Source organism: Asterias amurensis, chromosome 3 (genome assembly GCF_032118995.1).
Source record: "Asterias amurensis chromosome 3, ASM3211899v1".
Taxonomy (NCBI): domain Eukaryota; kingdom Metazoa; phylum Echinodermata; class Asteroidea; order Forcipulatida; family Asteriidae; genus Asterias; species Asterias amurensis.
In genome coordinates, this window is record NC_092650.1 from 24,258,950 (window position 1) to 24,279,319 (window position 20,370).

Genomic DNA, 20,370 nt, shown 5'->3' on the forward strand with positions numbered 1-20,370 from the left:
GCTCCTTTTTTCCTCCTTCATTTTCTTCTTCTATTTCTTTTTTTGTTGTTTGGGGGGGGGGGTGTTGAGGTCAAAGGTTACAAACTTCTGTAACACTCAAAATAAAAGTAGGTTGTCAGAGTTTCTTGGTAAAGCTTAAATTTCTATCGTACAGCTCTCTAAATTACATCACACCTAAACGTCTCTCCGTTGCTTTAAGTCATGCAAGAAAACAACATCCCTATTGACGACAGCGCAAAGCAAAACTGGTGGTCAACTGGCTCTAAGTGTTCAGCTCTTAGTGAACAAGCCATTGAATGCATTTAAGTTATTGATCTTGCAGCCATGCAACGCCGTTCTCCGTAACAGGGAATAAAGTGTTAATACACCAATGCAATTAAAGAGAGCTAAGTAATACAAAAGTCAGTAAACACATATTGGGCTCATGTATATTCACACAGCGCCCCTTCATTAATTTCATCACCTCTCAGCAAGAGAAAGAGAGAGAAAGGAGGTGCGCGTGTGCACTCATGTACTCGTTGTGTACATGTATAGGTGTACTGAGCTCTGCACGACCTACATATAGATGGTTGCTCATCATCTTTTTACCCCCACACAGCCATTAGCCATTTCTAATTAAATTTCCTTCCTTGGTGCTAAATGTATTTCAAAGCTAAGGGGGAGGAAGTCTGTGGGAAATTACTTGGCTGAGTATACCTAGGCATCCTTTCTACATCTTAATTGCTTGCAGATGCATTGTAAAACAGATCACTGCATCTGGATAGATGACCTCAAAATGAGGACACGGCCGGGTAGATGGCTTTTCCATGATTGCTTTTGCATGCTGATGATGAGGAGGGACTGAGGGAGGCGATTCTGGAACTGTGTAACCACGCTGTAACCATGGTCAGATGTACCCATCTTTTAATCTAGAATGCTTTCCTGAATTGGCTGAGAGAACAGGCTCATCTGGCATAACCAATTGGGTAAACATTGCTTGACAATACCACTGGTTTCCAATTACGGACTCCGTTTTTAAAGGGACAGAACAGTTTTTTAACCAATTGTTTGTCTCCGGGTTGTACTTTAGTGTTTGCCTTTATACAAACTCATCAGCTCGTATGTAGGTCAGACAAATTGATTCAAATTCTCCACTGACCCACTGTTTGCGGCTGTCAAAAGAACAGGATAAAAGATCACCCCCTCGGGAGATAAACTTGTACTTTAAAAACAAATATATCCTCATCATCCACTCAGCTCCTTACTATTTCTATTTTTACAAACCTTTGAAATGAGGTATGGATTTAATTTGTTCGAGGAAATCTCACTTTAATCTCACATTCAACACAAAACTTCGTCAGGTTTCGGACCCTAAAGGTTGTTTACAGTTAAACAGTGAAAAAGAAGCTTCAACTTTAACGTGCCGATCTTACATTCATAAAAAAAGAAAAGAGAAATTAGGATAGAAAATCTGTCAACAGGGCATTTTCTTTCCTTTTTCTTGAAAAATTATATCGAATTCCAGCTACTCATTTCCTTTTGAATTAATATTTGAGGTGGTTTGATTTCAGGCGATATAAGAACATTCAATCATTAGTTTGAGACCTACACCATCACAGCTTTTCCTCCCAAGTTTACGATTCAAACTTAATAATAAAATTACGAGTCCATGGCAGGGAGAGACTTTGTCTCCATGAAGACGCATCAGTTTACACTTTAATTATTGCTTCTCCCTGTTTCTATGGAACACAATATTTCTTGGTTCAGAGACCCAGGGAAAGGGGGCGGGAAAAGGAGAGGCCTCTTAGGAAAAATCACATCTGAAGTTATCGTCTTAAATTGTCTCTTCGTTTCATTTGAACAAATTCCAGAGCTTTCTTCTCGTGTCTAAACCTTCAAACATGATGTACTCGACGCGGAGCTTTCAGGTTTTTACCTTTTGAAGCTCTTCACAAACGCAAACATTGTTTTAACGTCCTCTTCACTTCAAAAACAAGAGACGGGACAAAAAAAGAGTATTCTTGTCCACCAAAGTCAATTTTGAGCTTCGATGGCCAGGGGATCTTTTTTCTGTGAATGACCTAACTTGGTTGAAATTGTCTGTCAATTTTACAAAATGAGAAAGAGGGGCGTTGTACTGTCTGGAGTGAGGTGGAAGTAACTGATGAGCCTGACGTTGCTCTTGCACAGGTGTTAACTATAAAAAAAAAATCATTCCAGCCTGGAACTGGAAGATTGAGAGCACTGTGTTTCTGCTCAAATTAAAACCCAAACACATTAAGGGGAGAAATGCCGCAGGCTAAATGGTCTAAGGGGGCGCTGCAATTTCCTTATTGCTAACAGTACAGTCTTCCCGTTTCAAGGAATACATTTTTTCTTCCCCCTATTCTACTGAAATGTGGCACGGTAACACAACACCATTAAATGTTCACCTAGTCTTTGATGTGGAGTTTTAAATTCTCTCACACACACAAAAATGGCTCATCTTTAATTTTAAGACGACCGAGAAGTTTCTCTCCCTAGATTTGCAAAATTGTTCCTATGGTGGTTGGGGATAAAGAAGGGGCTGACAAGTGGTGAAGTTAATAAATTGCAAAAATCGTAATCTGGTGTCTGGCGTGTACTGAAAGAGTGAAGGTACACGGAATTGGCAAATAAAGGTTGCCAAATGGAAATGGGTTATCAGCTACTGAGCCAACCCCAATAATATGTAGTATTATAACTCCCTCCAGTCTACTGGTTCACTGAAAAAAAGGTTATGCTGAGCACATTTTTGTTTGCTATAGTTTTCTTCTTAAAGACACTGGACACTCGTGGTAATTTTTAAAGACTAGCCTTCAAAGTTGGTGTATCTCATTATATGCATAAAATAACAAACCTGTGAAAATTTGAGCTCAATCGGTCAGCAAAGTTGCAAGATATTAATATAAGAAAAACACCCTTGTCACACAAAGTTGTGTGCTGTCAGATGCTTGATTTCCAGACCTCAAATTCTAAATCAGAGGTCTCAAAATCAAATTCGTTTAAAATTACTTCTTTCTCGAAAAGTACTCCACTTCAGAGGGAGCCGTTTCTCACAACGTTTTATACTACCAACCTCTCCCCATTACTCTTTACTAAGTAACGTTTTTGTTATGCTAATAATTATTTTGAGTAATTACCAATAGTGTCCACTGCCTATAAGTGTTTTATGAAACATTTTCAAACAGTTCTTGACAGTTTTACAAACATTTGATAATCAAGCTGCATTGTGTTGTAGTTAGGTTTCAATAGCAGAGATAGTTTGTCCCTTGTTGTAGAATAAGGCAATTTCAGGACACATCAATATTCAGGACTGGTTTTAATTGTACTGTTACGTGTTCCTCAGCCTCTTTGCAGGTGTTTTTGTCAACCAAACAACTCCGAGAGCGTAGCAGGGTCGACGCACTTCAGGCAATATTGTAACCTCCTGATCTACAAAAACTACCTCTGTAACATCACTCTTCCCGGGCAATCTTGTCACCACGACCAATTCTCATAAAAACGAAGAGACACACGTCGGCAAGAGGGGGAGGGAAAAAGTGGCAGGAAAAATCAAATAATAGAACCCATGTGAAATCACATGGGGGTGATGCCAGCGTGGTTCCCTGATGTCAAACGCGAAGGGGTACACCGATCTAAGAGTGTCTTCAGGCATTTCTGGTTGTCATAATAGATATATCCAGAACAAGACAAACAAATCAAGTTGTCTTGCTATGATTGAGATCAAGGATTGGCCCAGTCACTACTTCGTAAAGGGAAGGAACTGCATCTGCTATTGGAAGAGTAGAATTTATATTCCGCTATATTATTTTTTTGAAAAGGTACAAGGACTGTTCATGCGAGCTTTACCTTAAATCATAGCACTTTGAGAAAGAAACTGCTTATAAATGTTATATTTAAAGATTTGAAGAATGGTCACCATGGGTTAGGTTCATATGGTTATGGTTATGGTTATGGTTAAGGTTAGGGTTATGGTTTGGGTTAGGGTTATGGTTATGGTAAGGGTTAGGGTTATGGTTAGGGTTCGGGTTATGGTTAGGCTTATGGTTGATTAAGGGTTAGGTTTATAGGGTAATGGATAGGGTTAGGGTTATGGTTTGTCGGCTTAGGGTTGTGGTTTTGGCTTAGTATTAGGGTTATTGTTAGGGTTTTGGTTGTAGGGGTTCATGATTTGGTTTGGGTTTGGTTACAACCATTGAATTCGGGTTAGGTAAGAGTAGGGTTTGGTTTTAATGGTTGAAGTAAGGTTAACGGGTTGGGATTAGAGTAAGCGATAGGTCTAGGGGTTGACATTTGGGTTAAGGTTACTTGGGTTTATAGGGGACCTGTGCCATTGGTGTTAATGGTTTGGGAGCAGGGTTACAAAGGTTACAAGGGTTGAGGGTTTATTAAGGTAAGGGTTGGGGTAAGGTTTGGAGTTAAGATAAGCTTACAAGGGTTAGGCTTACAAGAATTAGAGTCATTACAGATGGTTGGGAAAGGGTTAAACTTAGAGTTTAGGTTAGGGTTAAGATTTGGGTTGAAGTTTGAGAGTTCTACTTTTTGAGACTTTAAAACAATCAGCAACAGACCTATGAGACCTCTATGTGTAACTTCACTTTATGAATCAGACAGGGTGTCATGACATGATTGAAACAAACTTTCATCACGACAAACTTTCATCAACAAACTTTCAACGGAGTAAACATCAAAGTGACTGATTCCTTGATTTAATTATCCGAGTCTCATTCTCTCCAAGCCATGCTGACCCATCCTTTAATAACAGCGACGAGTCTGAATCCCAGACTTCACACAGGAAACATACAACTGTCTTCAGTGACAGAATGATTTGTTTCCTTCCTGAGTAATAGCATATCACATTAAAATCTGATTGGTGCCATGACAATTGATAAGTACGGTATCTGTCTAGGGAGATACATTGGGGGTAGACCATAATAGGAAAGGTCTGGGGAAGAGGTTGAGGTCAGAATAAGGTGCCCAAATGTAGGGCAGATAAATGAATATGTGGGAAGAAGGTAGCTCGAACAGAATGATGTATCAACAACACCCTAAGGCCACAATACCATTGTTTATGGCCCAAACCGCTCTCACTTCTTTAAATTTTGAACAAAGACAAATTGACTGGAGCGGGATTTGAACTTCAGCATCTTTGTTCGGAGGTGCAAGTCAAAAGCCACCGAACACTCATTGACCAAATAGGGTGATCTCTCATAAGGCTAGATAGCTCAGTTGGTGGAGTGCTGGCACATTAATCCGTAGGTCATTGGTTCAAATCCTGCTCCGGTAAATTAATCTTTGCTCAAACAGGAACTATTTAAAAATCTAACAATCAGTCAGTTGCGTTTGTGATTAATTACTTTGTTGCAGCTCAGAGAAGCTAAATTGGGAAGGGCGCAGCTATATGGTGTTTGGGTTGCTGGGATGCAAGGGCACCCATGGCAGCCATGGGAGCGAACAAACGCACAACTCTACTCACATGTGGCCAAGGATGGGAATCGAACCAGGGGCACATTGGTATTAGGCAGCTACATTGTGTTTGAGCTGATGATGGGATGCAAGGGGGGGGGTCCATGGCAGCCAGCCACACAATGAGGGAGGAAACTGTAGGGTCTGGGGGAAAACCCTTGTGGCATGGGAGAGAACCAATGTTATACACATGTGGCCATGGATGGGAATCGAACCAGGGCCACATTGGTATTGCGCAGCTACATTGTGTTAGAGCTGTTGGGATGCAAGGGCACCCATCATGGCAGCCAACCACATCAGGAGGGAGGAAACCGTAGGGTCTTGGGGAAAACCCTTGTGGCATGCGAGAGAACCAACACGTGGCCATGGATTGGAATCGAACCAGGGCCACATTGGTATTGCGCAGCTACATTGTGTTTGAGCTGCTGGGATGTAAGGGCACCCATCACCATGATTCATTGCAGCTCACCACATCAGGAGGGAGGAAACCATAGAGTCTTGGGGAAAATCCTTGTGGCATGGGAGAGAACCAATAGTGGCCATGGATGGGAATCGAACCATGGCCACAGTGATATTGCGCAGCTACATTGTGTTTGAACTGCCGGGATGCAAGGGCACCTATCATGGCAGCCAAACACTTCAGGAGGGAGGAAACCATAGGGTCTTGGGGAAAACCCTTGTGGCATGGGATAGAACCAATAGTGGCCATGGATGGGAAGTGACATTGTGCAGCTACATTGTGTTAGAGCTGTTGGGATGCAATTGGCATCCATCATGGCAGCCAACCACATCAGGAGGGAGGCGAAACCGTTGGGGCGGGGGAAAACCCTTGTGGCATGCGAGAGAACCAATGTACAACTCTAACATGTGGCCATGGATGGGAATCGAACCGGGGCCACATTGTTAAGAGGCAAGTGCTTTATATACTAACCACCCACCCCAACCAAATAACTAAATTTCATCAAATTTTGTGCAGTATGTGATTTTGTGCAGTATGTGATTTTGTGCAATATGTTGAAAGCGAAAACAGACTGTAAGTAGAGGGGAGGGTTCATTATAGCATTCAAGCATGACGCATAATTTGAATGCTCATAACATATGCAAGAAGGATTATGATTGCTGATTGTCTTCCTCAATCCTGACAATAAGCGCCAAGTAACAAGGTTCCATCAGAAAACGATATTAATAATTGGACCAGAACCTTCCTCAACAATTTGTTTAAGGACTGTCACATGGTGGCGCTGTTTGTATTTACAGTGAGTTAGAAACTGCCATCTTTCACAACAATTGGTGATAAATTTTGCTCAAACAACAACAAAACAGCTTTCATCTTAAACATGTTCAACAACAACTAATCATTTTACATAAGTGTGATGTAGAATTATGCTGTCTTTCTAATATTCTTTTAAAGAAGTCAAAGAATTCCTCCTATTTTCAGTGGTGTACAAAAAAAAGACATTGAGGCAGTTTTGGACGCCATTTTCCAGAGTGGAAAAATCAGCAACCGGAAGTGCGTTTGAAAAAGATTGCTAGTAATGAATTGATATTAAACAGACACTTCAGCTCAAAACAGGATTCATCCTGTACATGAGAACAAGTGTCTAATTGAAGGCCATTTATTTATTTATTGCAACATCTTTTTACTGGACATAAAGATCAGCTGAAGCTGTTGTATATCAGTATCCTGTTACATAAATGGGCAACATACATGACATGACAGACTAACAAAGTATAATACAACAAACAAAATGGAGAGGACATTGATGAATAAAAAGTACAACTACTTAAGTATAGTTTTCTCATGTAAACTATTTAATGCGTCAATAAAGGAGGAATTTTGAATAGAAGAAGAAATATTGATGCAAACATCAGCATTCGGCAAACTTTAAGAAGAGAGTCTGCATTTCTTGTAATAATACCATAGTATCTATGACGCGGTCTTGGGATCACGTGCCCGCAAGACCAAAGTGTCGGTCGAAAAATTCAGGTATGAATTTTAAATTCCGGTATGAAATTATTTTCAGTATTGAGATGAAGAGTTAAACCAAATTGTACCAACACAGATGATCATACACGCTAACAATACCATAGTATGTTTCTACAACTTTAATTAGTCAACTTGGAACAAGTCCTTGTTTATCACATAGAACTAAATGTGTCTGATTTGTCTGCAAAACTTAAAGATTTTGGTGAGGGGGATCACATAAACGTGTAGTTTCAAAGGCACTTCATAGCTTTGAGGAAAAAGTTAAAAACAAAACAGTCTTGATATTTTTTCCCCCTGGGTCTCTCTTTTTTGGTGGGATTTATCATGCTTGGAATTACATGTAGGCCAGGGAAGCCCTTGCCCCCGTTGCCCAGGGTCTTGGCCTTCATGCCCCTTCAAAAGTTTCCCATTGACTTCAAGATTTTAAACAGAAGTGCCCTTTGCATTTATGCAAAGCGGTCCTGCCCTATCTAAGATGAAATTCTAGGCCTGATGTATAACAAATTAATAAACAGTAACTATTTTTAATTTTCAGATATCATGCAAAAGTATGCAATGCTTTCATATAATGGTGCCTGCTTTTACATTCTTGCCACCAATCACGTTTTCAGACAATTTTTATGCAGACATTTTTTGTGTGGGTTCCAATAATTTATAACAAAATCCTTGGGACCTAGGTGTTAAATAGTACATCATCCTCGACATAGACTCCAAGAAAACCTGTCAAATCTTATAATGTCCGATGTGTGGACGAGACGGTAGTAACATAAACCTCAACAAGACGGGTAAAAAAAAGCAAATGAATTATTCACCAAATTCAACAGCAATTGGCTATGAAAGCCTGTTAATACTTCCATTACAACATAAATAATTAATAAAGACATCGGCAAGACAATTTCAAACAAAACCTAGAATCACAAAAAAAATTATTTCAAACGAGAGTATTACACCAGAGTATTCCTTGCTGTAATACGATTCCAACTTTTTAAGTCAAAACGTTACAGTGACTGATCCCACAACAAGGCCAGGCTTTTGGGACCTCGTTAAAAATCAGTATAAAAATAATAAAATATTCAGCGAGCTGGAGGAAAGAAGGGAGAGGGGGGAAAAAAAAAGAGTAGAAGCTGGGTCAGTGAGTGCACTGACACATCTAAGGGCATCCGAGGACAAGCTCTTGTGCATGTCACCACGGCCTGTCAATTAACACACATTCCTCGCATAGAGTCAATATGGGCCTGACTTAATTACTCACTTGCTGGGTATAGCATCAGTGTAAATATCGCCCTTTCAACTGTGCACACAGTCTGCGCAAATTGTGGATGGGAAAGGGAGGGAGAGATGTTTTGAATTTAAGGATATCTTCTTCTTCCTTCTTTTTTTCGTCTTCTTCTTCGTCTTCATCTTACTCTTGTTCTGGAGAGTATAGCTAGGAGCACAGACATTGACTTTTTGTTTTTTGCTGCAGGACTTGAAATCGTTTGGTTTGGGTAGTAGGCAACTTTCGTGTGGCTAGTGCTTGTTTGCAATCACGGCGTGGGCTTTGTGCAAGAAACTTTCAGCGAGGGGGTGGTAAACTTTTCTTATTTGTTTTCAATTCCATTCAACAAACAACTTATTTCTTATTGACGTCTTCAATGTCTGTTTTATAAGATTTGTATTTTAAGGAAGATTTAAACAGTAGTTTTTAGGAGATATAAATATAGACCTAACAGGTTTACAGTAAGTATGCATATAATTAGTTTTTTTGTTAAGAGCATGATTGACTAAAACAAATTCTTTTATGATTTCAACAAAGAAACAAGTGTGAAGCATTGCTTCTGTACTGTTCCCAAGCGACAGTACTTTTGTAGTAGAATAAAGCAAGACAGTTTTCTAAGATCAAACTCTACCTGGCAAGTAGATACACACATGGTGTTACCGCAAACCTAATATATACATTGATACCTCACCATGCAATGCCTCAAATCCTATGTACGTTTGTACTGTTCCGCACCTTGAACAACCAGCAAGGTGAATATGTGCACATTACAAGTCTTTATTCTATTACTATTAATATTATTTAAAGACACTGGACACTATTGGTAATGGTAAAAGACCAGTCTTCTCACTTGGTGTATCTCAACATATGCATAAAATTACAAACCTGTGAAAATTTGAGCTCAATTGGTAGTCAAAGTCGCGAGATAATAATGAAAGAAAAAACACCCTTGTCACATGAAGTTGTGCGCTTTCCGATGCTTGATTTCGAGACCTCAAATTCTAAATCTGAGGTCTCGAAATCAAAGTCGTGGAAAATTACTTCTTTCTTCAAAACTACGTTACTTCAGAGGGAGCCGTTTATCACAATGCTTTATACCATCAACCTCTCCCCATTACTCGCCACCAAGAACGGTTTTGTGCTAATAATTACTTTGAGTAATTACCAATAGTGTCCACTGCCTTTAAGAAAGCAGGACAGGCCTAAAAAAAATCACAGCAATTTCCTGTGGCGCCCTGTGCTTTTGCCGTGGTGCCCTTTGCATGGTTCCTGTACGAATGTACATTTTCCTCATAGAGTGCCCCTAATACCAGAGAGAGATTGCTGTGCCCCATTATGATCGAAGTTCAAGGCCTGCGTATGCGTTCACTAGTAAGTAAACTAATCCTTCTTGCTATTGTTCAGAGCAGCGTCACAATGGGCTTAATTACAACGGCTCCAATTTCACACATGGCTAGTAATGATTACGAGTTTGTCCATTAGGATTGTCTTTGTTTACGCAATGAGCTTACGTGTGTCTTTTGTGTATGACAACTGGCACACGTAGAGTCAAATTTGTAAACATTTGTAATACCATTTTTTTTGCTTTTTTTTATCGTGATGGTGTTAACAACAGAACTAATTGTATGGTGTGAGTCTGTTTTTGAATGTTTTTGAATCTTTTCCTCCATGATTTGGGTTGTACGAAACTGAGCCTAGCCTACATTTGAGTCAGGTCAAGTGTGAAGACAAGGGCCCAGTCTTATCACAGAAGAGTTATATTTTTGTTTCAGCTGAAAATACGATAGTGCACTTTTTTATATAATATACCTGTGTACCGCCCTCTACTGTAATCTTTCGGGCAGTATGTGCACAAAACTTGTTGGGCATCAATTTGAATAAGGAGTGACGTCTAAGATAACATAATACAGAGATGATCTGACCCTTGAGCAGTGACATCACTTCTAATGTGGAATTGTCGTGGCCGAGCGGTTAAGAACATCAAATTCAAGTTCTGGTGTTTCTGATCAGCAGAGTGTGGGTTCGAATCCCAAGCAGTGAAACTTGTGTCCTTTGAAAAGCAAGACACTTAACCATTGCTTCGTCATTCGGATGAGACCTAAAGCCATTGGTCCCATGCGTTGTGTAAACGTATGTAAAAGAACCCAGTGCACTTTTATTTATTATCATCTGGAGCATTTGAAATGATTTCGTTTAATGATTAAAATTTTGTTTTGAACTTGATTTAATTAATTAATTAGTGTGTATCAGCCTCTAATTCGTGCGCATCGGCCTGATACGCTAGACTGTGCAGAGAGAGAACCCTAACCAGGCCTGGGTACATGTATTTCATTAACTCCATACCAGACTAGATCCTTTTTAATTGATATCACAGCAGGGCTCTCCCCTCAATGCACAAGCTGCGCTAGCGTATCGCGCCGATATGCAAGTATAAATTATTAAGAGTAATAACTTTTATCAATAACTTTTTATTAATTTTTCTTCACAAAAAGTCATGTAGGTTTATTTAAAAAAATATTAAAATTTGCATATTGGGGCTTCTGAGAAAAAAAAAATGCCAATTTGTATTATGTGTGTTATTTTTAAGCTGTTGGTTTAACATTTAACGCATTTTGGAAGTGGATTTTACATTGTTAAAAACCATTCCCCGATGAATCGTCTCAACCCTTAAGAGATGTAATAATTGCCATCGGCATAAAGACTCTATTTGGATAACATTCAGGTACACTGTACCTCGATGTTGATACTATGAGTCCTGTAAAAACGGTCAGGAAATACACAGAAGCTTCTCAAGACAGGGATTTGACTTTATAACTAACAGTATGTTTCGTCAATTATGATGTACATGTAGTTGTTATTGCTTTACCTATTGCTAATTATAGGATTTAAACTGACGCTCATCACTGGGCATGATACCTGGTGTTCTGCACTAGACTTTGGTGGGTCTCCATTTTCCTGACCACCCTTACCCCACCCATTCGAGCCGACCCCCCCCCCCACAAAACCCGAACCCAATCGTCTCATACTACACTCCAATCAGAAATCAAACGAGAGACGAACGCACAGGAAATGGCAGAGTCAACACTTGTCAATTACTGCCGAGTCAACAAAATGCAAAAAAAAAAAAAAAAAAAAAAAAATACATCTCAAGATTGACTTGAATATTTTTGTCTTCTTCCTTTCAAGTTCTCCTTCTATCTTCTCGCCGATCTCCCTCCCGCGGACCCTCCGATTGGAGCACCCTTCAGTCGAGATGTACAATGTCCATTTTCCCCCCTCATTGGGACTCCATCGGCTGCAATCAGCAGGCCAATGCTAGGTGGTATTGACTTTTCAGCTGTGCTTGTAAGTGTTTTGGTGAATCACCCAATTTCACCAGTCAACGTACTCTATATTAAAGGCAACGAAGGGATCTAAGCTACACACACACTGCTTGTAGAGGGTGAATTACACAGGCGTAATTATATTAGCACTAGTGGCCTAATTCTCAAATTACATTGAATAATTTAAGAGAAATTTATTCAGTGTTGGGACATATTTATCTAACACATCACTACTTTTTTCAAGTTTTAGATGGGTAAACACCACATGGCAAAACACTGGTTTTTACTTCAAAATTATTCGGATGAATTGAGTACCTAATTTGCATATTTTCATGTAAAATGTTGTGCAGTTCGTAAAACGGTGTACAATTCTCCAGGGAGAATGCATGCCTTTTCTCTTTCAACTAAAAACATAGGGAACAAAAATGCATGACATCATGTATCGTGAGTACTGTCAAAGACATGTAAAAATATAATACGAACAAGTTGTCTTACACTAATTGATTAAGTTTGCAATCCCTACACGTGCAAGCACAGCCAAGAGCATGGGAACACTTTTTGTTAAAATTTAAAAAAAAAGAAAAAAATCGTTGCCCAATATATTACTACTTTATTTAGTAACTCTTTGCAGATCTTGCAAACTCAGGTGCTTTTTGTTCTTCACTGACAAAACACTAAATAATTGATTTATAAATATCGAGATTTTGGTTAGATTTCTTTTAAGAATTACATTTATTTTGTATTTTTTTGTTTTAATCTGTTGTTTCATCAATAATGGTCGTGCAAACATTCCACCCCCCCCCCTTCTTCAGACTTTTTGTTTTAGTTTTCACTTGTTTTGGTGTAAATAAGGAACTGTAAAAGAGAAAGTCTACTAATTGTCGTAACTGAACTGTTACTTGTTATATGACTTCACCCTCAAGCTCAAACAGTGCGTCCTCACTGACGAGCACATACTCACTGGATGCAAAATGTGAGTGGTGCGTCTACACACACGCATGTTTCCATTGTTTGACCTCACCAATACATCCGATGAAAGGGTTCCGTTGAAAATTATTGTTGATAAACACAGTCGTTTGCTCGATAAGTAGGCCAACCAACTCTTATTCTTTAAGGCTTTTTCTGTGTCCCCTTTACACATTGCCAAACTTTTGATCCATCTATCTACAAATGTTTTTTTTTAAATGTGTCAATTTCTCCCCTGGCCCGTGCAGTGCTTGATTGTTATGGGTCATTTACACTGTACATGTACACTGTACAAAATATAAGTCAATGGTAACGCAAGCTGATGTCTCAGAATAGTTAAAAAATAATTGCTGTCACAATTTGACAGGCTCATGATTTGAGAGGGCATTTTCATTTTGCAGAGGGCGGTTCCATTGGAAAATATTTTTCAAAAACTACGGCAGGTTTTAAAGGGGCACCAAGGCAAAGACAAGGGCAACCATGAAATTCCAGTCCTGCATCTGGCAAGGCACCCATGGTTTGTTCAAATGGTTGAAGATCCCTAATTCCCTGCTAAGAAAGCACCCATCATTTAAAGCAATCACAGTGAGGGATACATTACTTTACGCGATGGCGAACAATTTGGTTTGCAAAACTAAAATTTCACGACTTAAAAGATAGGCCTGGGCGAATAATTCGAATATCCGGTTAATGGCGAATAGGTTTTCCTATCCGTAACCGCGAATGCCTTTTTTTTCTTAACCGGATATCCGCATAGGGCGCGAATAGCTATTTATAAACCGGATAGTTCTGTAATTACAACCAAGTAACCGGATATTCTTTAATATCCGAATATCCGCGGACGTCGGGCGACAACTGACATGAATGTTTTGTCTGAATCCTAATGAAACTTCTATTAAGACAGCATAAAACAGCATAAATTAAGTATTTAACTATGCTCACCTCCGTGAAGAGTCAAAACAATGACATTTCTGACGTAATTTGTTCAAAGATTACAAAAGTTTTCCTTCACGTAGAGTCATCCACGATCAAAAGAAAAAGCAAATCGCCATCTTTAAATTAGATCCGGTCATTTTTATGAATGAACCGAGTGACACTGTCTAAAACTAATATCAATCCGCCCAGAAGATCTCATTCACGAACGAACAGCGCCCTCTAGCGACAAAAAAAAATATTTTTCTAAATATTTTTTTATTTTTATTTTTTTTATAGCGCCCTCTAGCGGCGAAAAAAACTATTCGAATATCCGGTTAATTTCGGATAGTTGGCCAGCGGTATCCGAATAACAAAATTTCACTATTCGCCCAGCACTATTAAAAGATAAGTTTCCAAAGGAAAACTATAAACATGAAAATGGGAAGTGTCATAAATAATTATCTACCATCCCCACCCTCATTCTGAATAGGCCCTAAATTCTCATAACATACAAAGATTTCCTGCTGAAGTAAAACAGAAATGATAATGCAACCTTGAAATTAACCTTTTGCCTTGACTTTACACACCCCATACAAACCCCCCCCCCCAATGAATACTCCTTCCCTACCCCTTACCAATTCACTAAGGCACTGTTTACAGAAGATCAAGCTTATTTCAGTGCCTCAATTAAACTGGGCCCCTGTCTTTATCCGCAAGGATAAAGACGGGTACATGCTACTCAGCTCCAGTGATTCCATTGGATACAATGATATCATTGGATAAATGCAGTGACTACAAGCTACCGTATCTGGGTTTGTTTTGATTGGTCTGAAGTCACCTCAGACGACCAACCAAAACACAGATATGGAAAGCGTGCATGCTGTGTCCATGTACATGTTTGTATGTACAGTGCATGCATATTGTGCATGTAATGTTGGTGTAGAAGTTGTGCATATCTCTATGTGAAATGAATATAGGTGAAAGGTGAAGATACACGCCAGCTGGAGGCCGCTCTCTGGCATTATTCACGAGCCTCAAAGTGTGACTTCAGATGTTCAGGCTATGGCTCAATTTACTAAGTACACATTTCTCTCTCTTGGTGGACAACAGAGGGCTCACTTCACATCCAGTGGTCTCAGAACCTCTCAATAATGGCTGCATGTTTATAATTCCTTGATACACCATAGAGGAAGGAAATGTCCTTCCTTCATGGATACACAGTGGTTTCTAGCCTTGATACAAAAAGGAAGTATTTACATTTTGGTGATCCGTCTCAAGTTCCCTTAATGATCCAATACATTCTTAAAGGGCCAAGTAACACTTCCCTCGGGCAATTCAGTTCACAGTCAACCAGATTTTGTTTTTCTTAAATTTTCTCATGATTTTCTCTGGGATAGCAAGATTCTTTAAATAAATGTCTTTTTCTTTATTATAATGATGATTATTAAATTGCCATTTTTTTTATTCTATCTGTGACCCCGGTATGAATCACGAACTGGGACTTACATTTTTAGCAATGCACTGGTTTTCAATCTTGATTGTGTGTGTTTGTTTTCCCAACATGTACTAGGGGTTTTCAGTCCCAACCTGATAAGAATTTCCTGTTTGATTTTTCCTCCCCCATCTAAAGCCAAGTTTTCTTCATCATCTCTACAAGCAGGTTAAATGTTGCCTTCATGGATCATACTGCACTGTCAAGAACCACAGAAACAGAACCACACAAAAATACACGCAAGTAAGGCCCTAAACAAACAAAATATGTTGGATTGCCCTTTCACCCAATTTGATGCTTGGGTAGGTCAGTCGGGATTTTTTATTTAAAGAAAAAAAAAATTCAGGTGTAAAAGAATGCCCAAAAGTGCATAAACATTTCATGAAAGATCTAGTTGTCACACAAGCCCAAAAGTGCATAAACATTTCATGAAAGATCTAGTTGTCACACAAGCAAGGTATAAATCATCTTATACATTTTTTTGCGTCTTTATTTTGGCAAATTCCTTCAAAAACAATTTCCAAGAGTCATTTCATTTGTACGTTGCATTTTTGTGAACGTTGCAACTACGACTGTTGCACTGGATAATTATTGGTGACCGTAAGTAGTCAGTCAAAAACAAATATTTGTGTCAAATCTAGTTAATCTACCATTTTGTAAGCATAAAATATTCATGAAATCAAATTAGGTAAGTAAAAAATAGGAAGAAAAAAAAAAGAAAAAAAAAAGAAAACGCGACAGAGATTTTGCTACTTTTACGGTCGGTCAGGATAGGGCAATCCAACAATTTTTTTTTTTAAGGCCTTATTACAAAATTTGTTTAATGTCTATGAGTCAGCTTCTGAAACTGAGCTTCACTGACAAAACAAATTATTATAGGCAGTGGACACTATTAGTAACTACTCAAAATAATTATTAGCATAAAACATTGTGAGAAACGGCTCCCTCTGAAGTAACGTAGTTTTCGAGAAAGAAGTAATTTTCCATGAATTTGATTTTCGGACCTCACATGTAAAATTTAAGGTCTGGAAATCAAGCATCTGACAGCACACAATTCGTGTGACAAGGGTGTTTTTTATTTCATTCATATCTCGCAACTTCGACGACCAATTGAGCTCAAATTTTGTTATTATATGCATGTTGAGATACACCAAGTGAGAAGACTGGTCTTTGACAATTACCAATAGTGTCCTCTGCCTTTAAAGTCTCCTAAGGAAAAGATTGTAGATCCTCGATCAGAAACAACACGTCATGGCCGAGTGGTTAAGAGCATCGGATTCAAGCTCACACCTTAGCCCACACCTTGAAGTGGCCTTCAGGCCTTGTGTGTCTGATGACTTGCCTTCAAATAATAAAATAAAAACATGACACATTGCTTTTATAGAAACATTGAGTTTTGATAACTGGTGTTTCTTACCTCATCTTTGTGTTTCTGTGTCAGTGTCCTATTGTTGGTATCCAGACGTCTGTTGAAATCTTGCTGCAGTTTCTTGATTCGTTCCTTAGCATCGTTACCGAGTGCATGCAGCTCTCCACACTGACTCAACTCCTCCTGAAAATTAAAGGAAATTATATAAGAATTTGAATTTATCATCTTTAATTATATTCTTTTCTATTCTATACATATTTTAAAAGACCAATACTTTGCCGTGGTGCCCTTTGCAAAGTTCAAACAGCCCATGCAATGATGTCATCAAGTCACTCTAAGAATAAACTGATGATGAGACGATGGAAACACACTACAGTAATACAGTTCACAGGATTGGCCAATATGAGCAAACTCCTTCTGACCTCTAGGTGAGGGTGACCTACTTAAATGACGTCATTTTAAAGGAACGTTACAGAATTGATAAGGAAAAAAAATCGTGAAGAACACAGATCATTTACATCCAACTTAAACGGTCTAATGACGATGATAGTTGAAAACATCCCTTGAAATATTAGTGTATGAAATGTCATATTTGCTGAGAAATAAATAATCTAACTAATAAATTGGAGTTTATCGCTCAGTGAGCGTTTTATTCATTTTTATTTTGGCATCGATGCGATGCAAAATTGGTAATCGGTTTTTCACTATTATTTCGTGACCCAGATGGCGGATTGATCTCAAACTTCTATGGGATTGTCAGTTTATGTATATAAAATAGTGGATTACATAAAGTGCTTACATTGCCAGCAACTGTTTTGTTAACAGAAACCAATTCTGCAATGTTCCTTTAAATGCATCATAGGGCTATACAATCCCCTCATAGTGTCCCTTCGAAGTGCCCCTTAAAATTTGCAGAAAACTGCCGCGCCCCTCAGAGAGCCAAGTTCAAGGCCTGGGTATCCCTAGACCCAGTAACTGGGGCGCTGTAGGCCTACTCCCTTTTAATTTGTTTTCATTTCTTTGATCATATGTGGTAGGACCGAAGACAAATCAAACACATTTTCAATAAGGAAAACCGCCCCAGTTTCTTGGTTTTAAGTTACCCCCTGATCTGACCCTAGGGATGTGATACAACTGAAGGGGACATGAAAAAAAATCCCAGTAACTCCCGCATTAAATTCCATTAATCATCCAACCTCTCTTAATCCTCAAATTCAGATTGCTTGATTGCAAGGGTCGTAGGTTCGACTCGGGAAGTACTGAGTATACAGTGCTAACACACATCGGTGTATGGGTAAAAAACAAAATTAACATCCAACTCTTAATCCTCAAATTCAGATTGCTTGATTGTCAGGTTAATTGATATACATGACTGCAACAAATTATATCAGGCTGCATATTGAACGCTGTTCGTGGCGTTGCGATGTTTGGTGCGGGTTTAATTTTCAAAACTTGCGTGTTGATTAGTTGGCTCCAAATAAATAGTGATGGCTCCAAATGTTTTGATTACGCGTTAATTTTGATAGGCCTAGATTTTTGTATTTGTCCGTGATGATTACAACGATACTTAAATATAACTGAAAAGTTTCCGTATGGCGCCACCACTTTTTTCATTCGATATGAAATAGGTCCAGTTGATGTACATGTAGATGGTATCTTATTTACCTAAAATGAGATATCCCTTTTTGTAAAAATTAGTGAAAAGGTGGTGGCGCCATACAGAAAGTAAGTTACCCCTTATTTATAACTTATATTATAAGTATCAACTAATATCAGTTATGATTTTATTTAACAATGACTGATGACTATAGTCTGACTGACAGCTGGACAATGACATTGAAAATGACACTGCAGTCTCGGTCTGCAGAACCTTCCTTCTTCCTTAGCTTAGCTCAGCATAGCAACAACAATCAAGAAAACGAAATACCATAAGAAGATCTGTCGTACCCTTTTTAACACCATTTTTCAAGACCCCTAAATATTCTAATAACCTAATCACACGGTCTCGTTCAATGCATGTACCTCCAGTTGGTCAAGGCGAGCTCTTAACTCTTTGTTTTCCCTGGCAACATCCTGCAGAAAGCTCAAAGTTTTAATGTGCTTGTTGGTGAGCCGTGCATTCTGGTCGCTTTGGTCTTCTCCTGTTACACCGTACGTGTTTTGAGACATCTTCCTGGTCTCTGGATGTGCTCGGGTTTACTGCATCTAAGTCACACCATTTTGTAACAAGTACAAACAATATATAATAATATTCGATGGAGGAATTGTTTACAAGCAGTCATGCACTCGTAAAGCACTGCGGTTGCATTTTCATATCTTTGTCAACAAACATGTCCTGAAATAACGTTGTTGGCAGTGCAAACACACACACACACACACGACGGATTGAACTTGCATTCATAACGTACTCACAATTCCTGTCGTCAGTTGGTGGCGCCCTTCCAACTGCACGGTCAGAAAAGTTTGTCTTCCCTTTGCAGCCTTGCCACCACCCACCGCCCGGCCGTGTTCTATAGCTTAGGCCTACTTGGTAATTTTTTAACCAGCAATGCTTCTCTCGTCTGCAACGAAGAGTTCATCACTTCAATTAATCAATGCTAAACAAGAAGTGTTATAGCAAGGCAATTGATTCCAGTTTCCCCGAGTTAGTTATTAATTGATTAAAGGATTTTAAAACTGAAGGGCGGAGAAGAGTTTATTTTTTTGGTTTTATTTATGACTTGTACAAAACAAATTGAAGCAGGCAGCCCAGTGTTGGGGGGGGGGGGGGGGGTGTGGGGGATAATACAAAAGAGAAATAATTTTGTTTACAACAAGCACAACAGCCAAGGGAATGAAGGGCATGCAACAACCAAGTTAATCTTGTGTTACTGAAGAGAAACGTGGGAATTTATAATCAGATCCAAATCAGTGTCAATGGACTTTTAAAAAATCACATTATTTGACTGGCCAAAGATTTCAAACAAATTCCAGAAAATCTAAATCTGCCCTTGGGCATGGAGGAAAATCAACAAATCGACAGCCAACAAAAAGGGCTAGACATTGAAGCAATTCTAAAAACTCTGAGTGTTGCATACTGTTGGAATAGAGCCGTCTAGAGGACGAAACTCACGAATGATAAAACTCAGCACCCTGGACAAAAACAGGCCAGAAGCTCTCTTCTTAAAGGCATTGGACACTATTGGTAATTGTCAAAGACTAGCCTTCACAGTTGGTGTATCTCAACGTATGCATAAAATAACAAACCTGTGAAAATTTTAGCTTAATCGGTCATCAAAGTTGCGAGATAACAATGAAAGAAGAAAACACCCTTGTCACACGAAGTTGTGTGCGTTTAGATGGTTGATTTCGAGACCTCAAGTTCTAAACTTGAGGTCTCGAAATCAAATTCGTGGAAAATTACTTCTTTCTCCAAAACTATGGCACTTCAGAGGGAGCTGTTTCTCACAATGATTTATACCACCAACCTCTCCCCATTACTTGTCACCAAGAAAGGTTTTATGCTAATAATTATTTTGAGTAATTACCAATAGTGTCCACTGCCTTCAATGTAAACACGTGAAACACACCACTCCTTACATTTCGAGTTGTCCC

The 20,370-nt window shown here is 39.0% G+C and overlaps 1 protein-coding gene across 1 annotated transcript in view; it reads right to left on the reverse strand.

Annotated features, from left to right (window-relative positions):
- Positions 1-19,137, reverse strand: part of LOC139935248 (uncharacterized) — a 59,590-nt gene extending 40,453 nt beyond the window's left edge. The window contains exons 1-2 of the mRNA XM_071929759.1: positions 18,799-19,137; positions 16,825-16,959 (exon numbers count right to left, since the gene is read on the reverse strand). Of these exons, the coding sequence (XP_071785860.1) occupies positions 16,825-16,959; positions 18,799-18,945 (282 nt within the window). The 5' untranslated portion in view covers positions 18,946-19,137. The remainder of the gene's footprint in view (positions 1-16,824; positions 16,960-18,798) is intronic.
- Between the last annotated feature and the right edge of the window lie 1,233 nt (positions 19,138-20,370).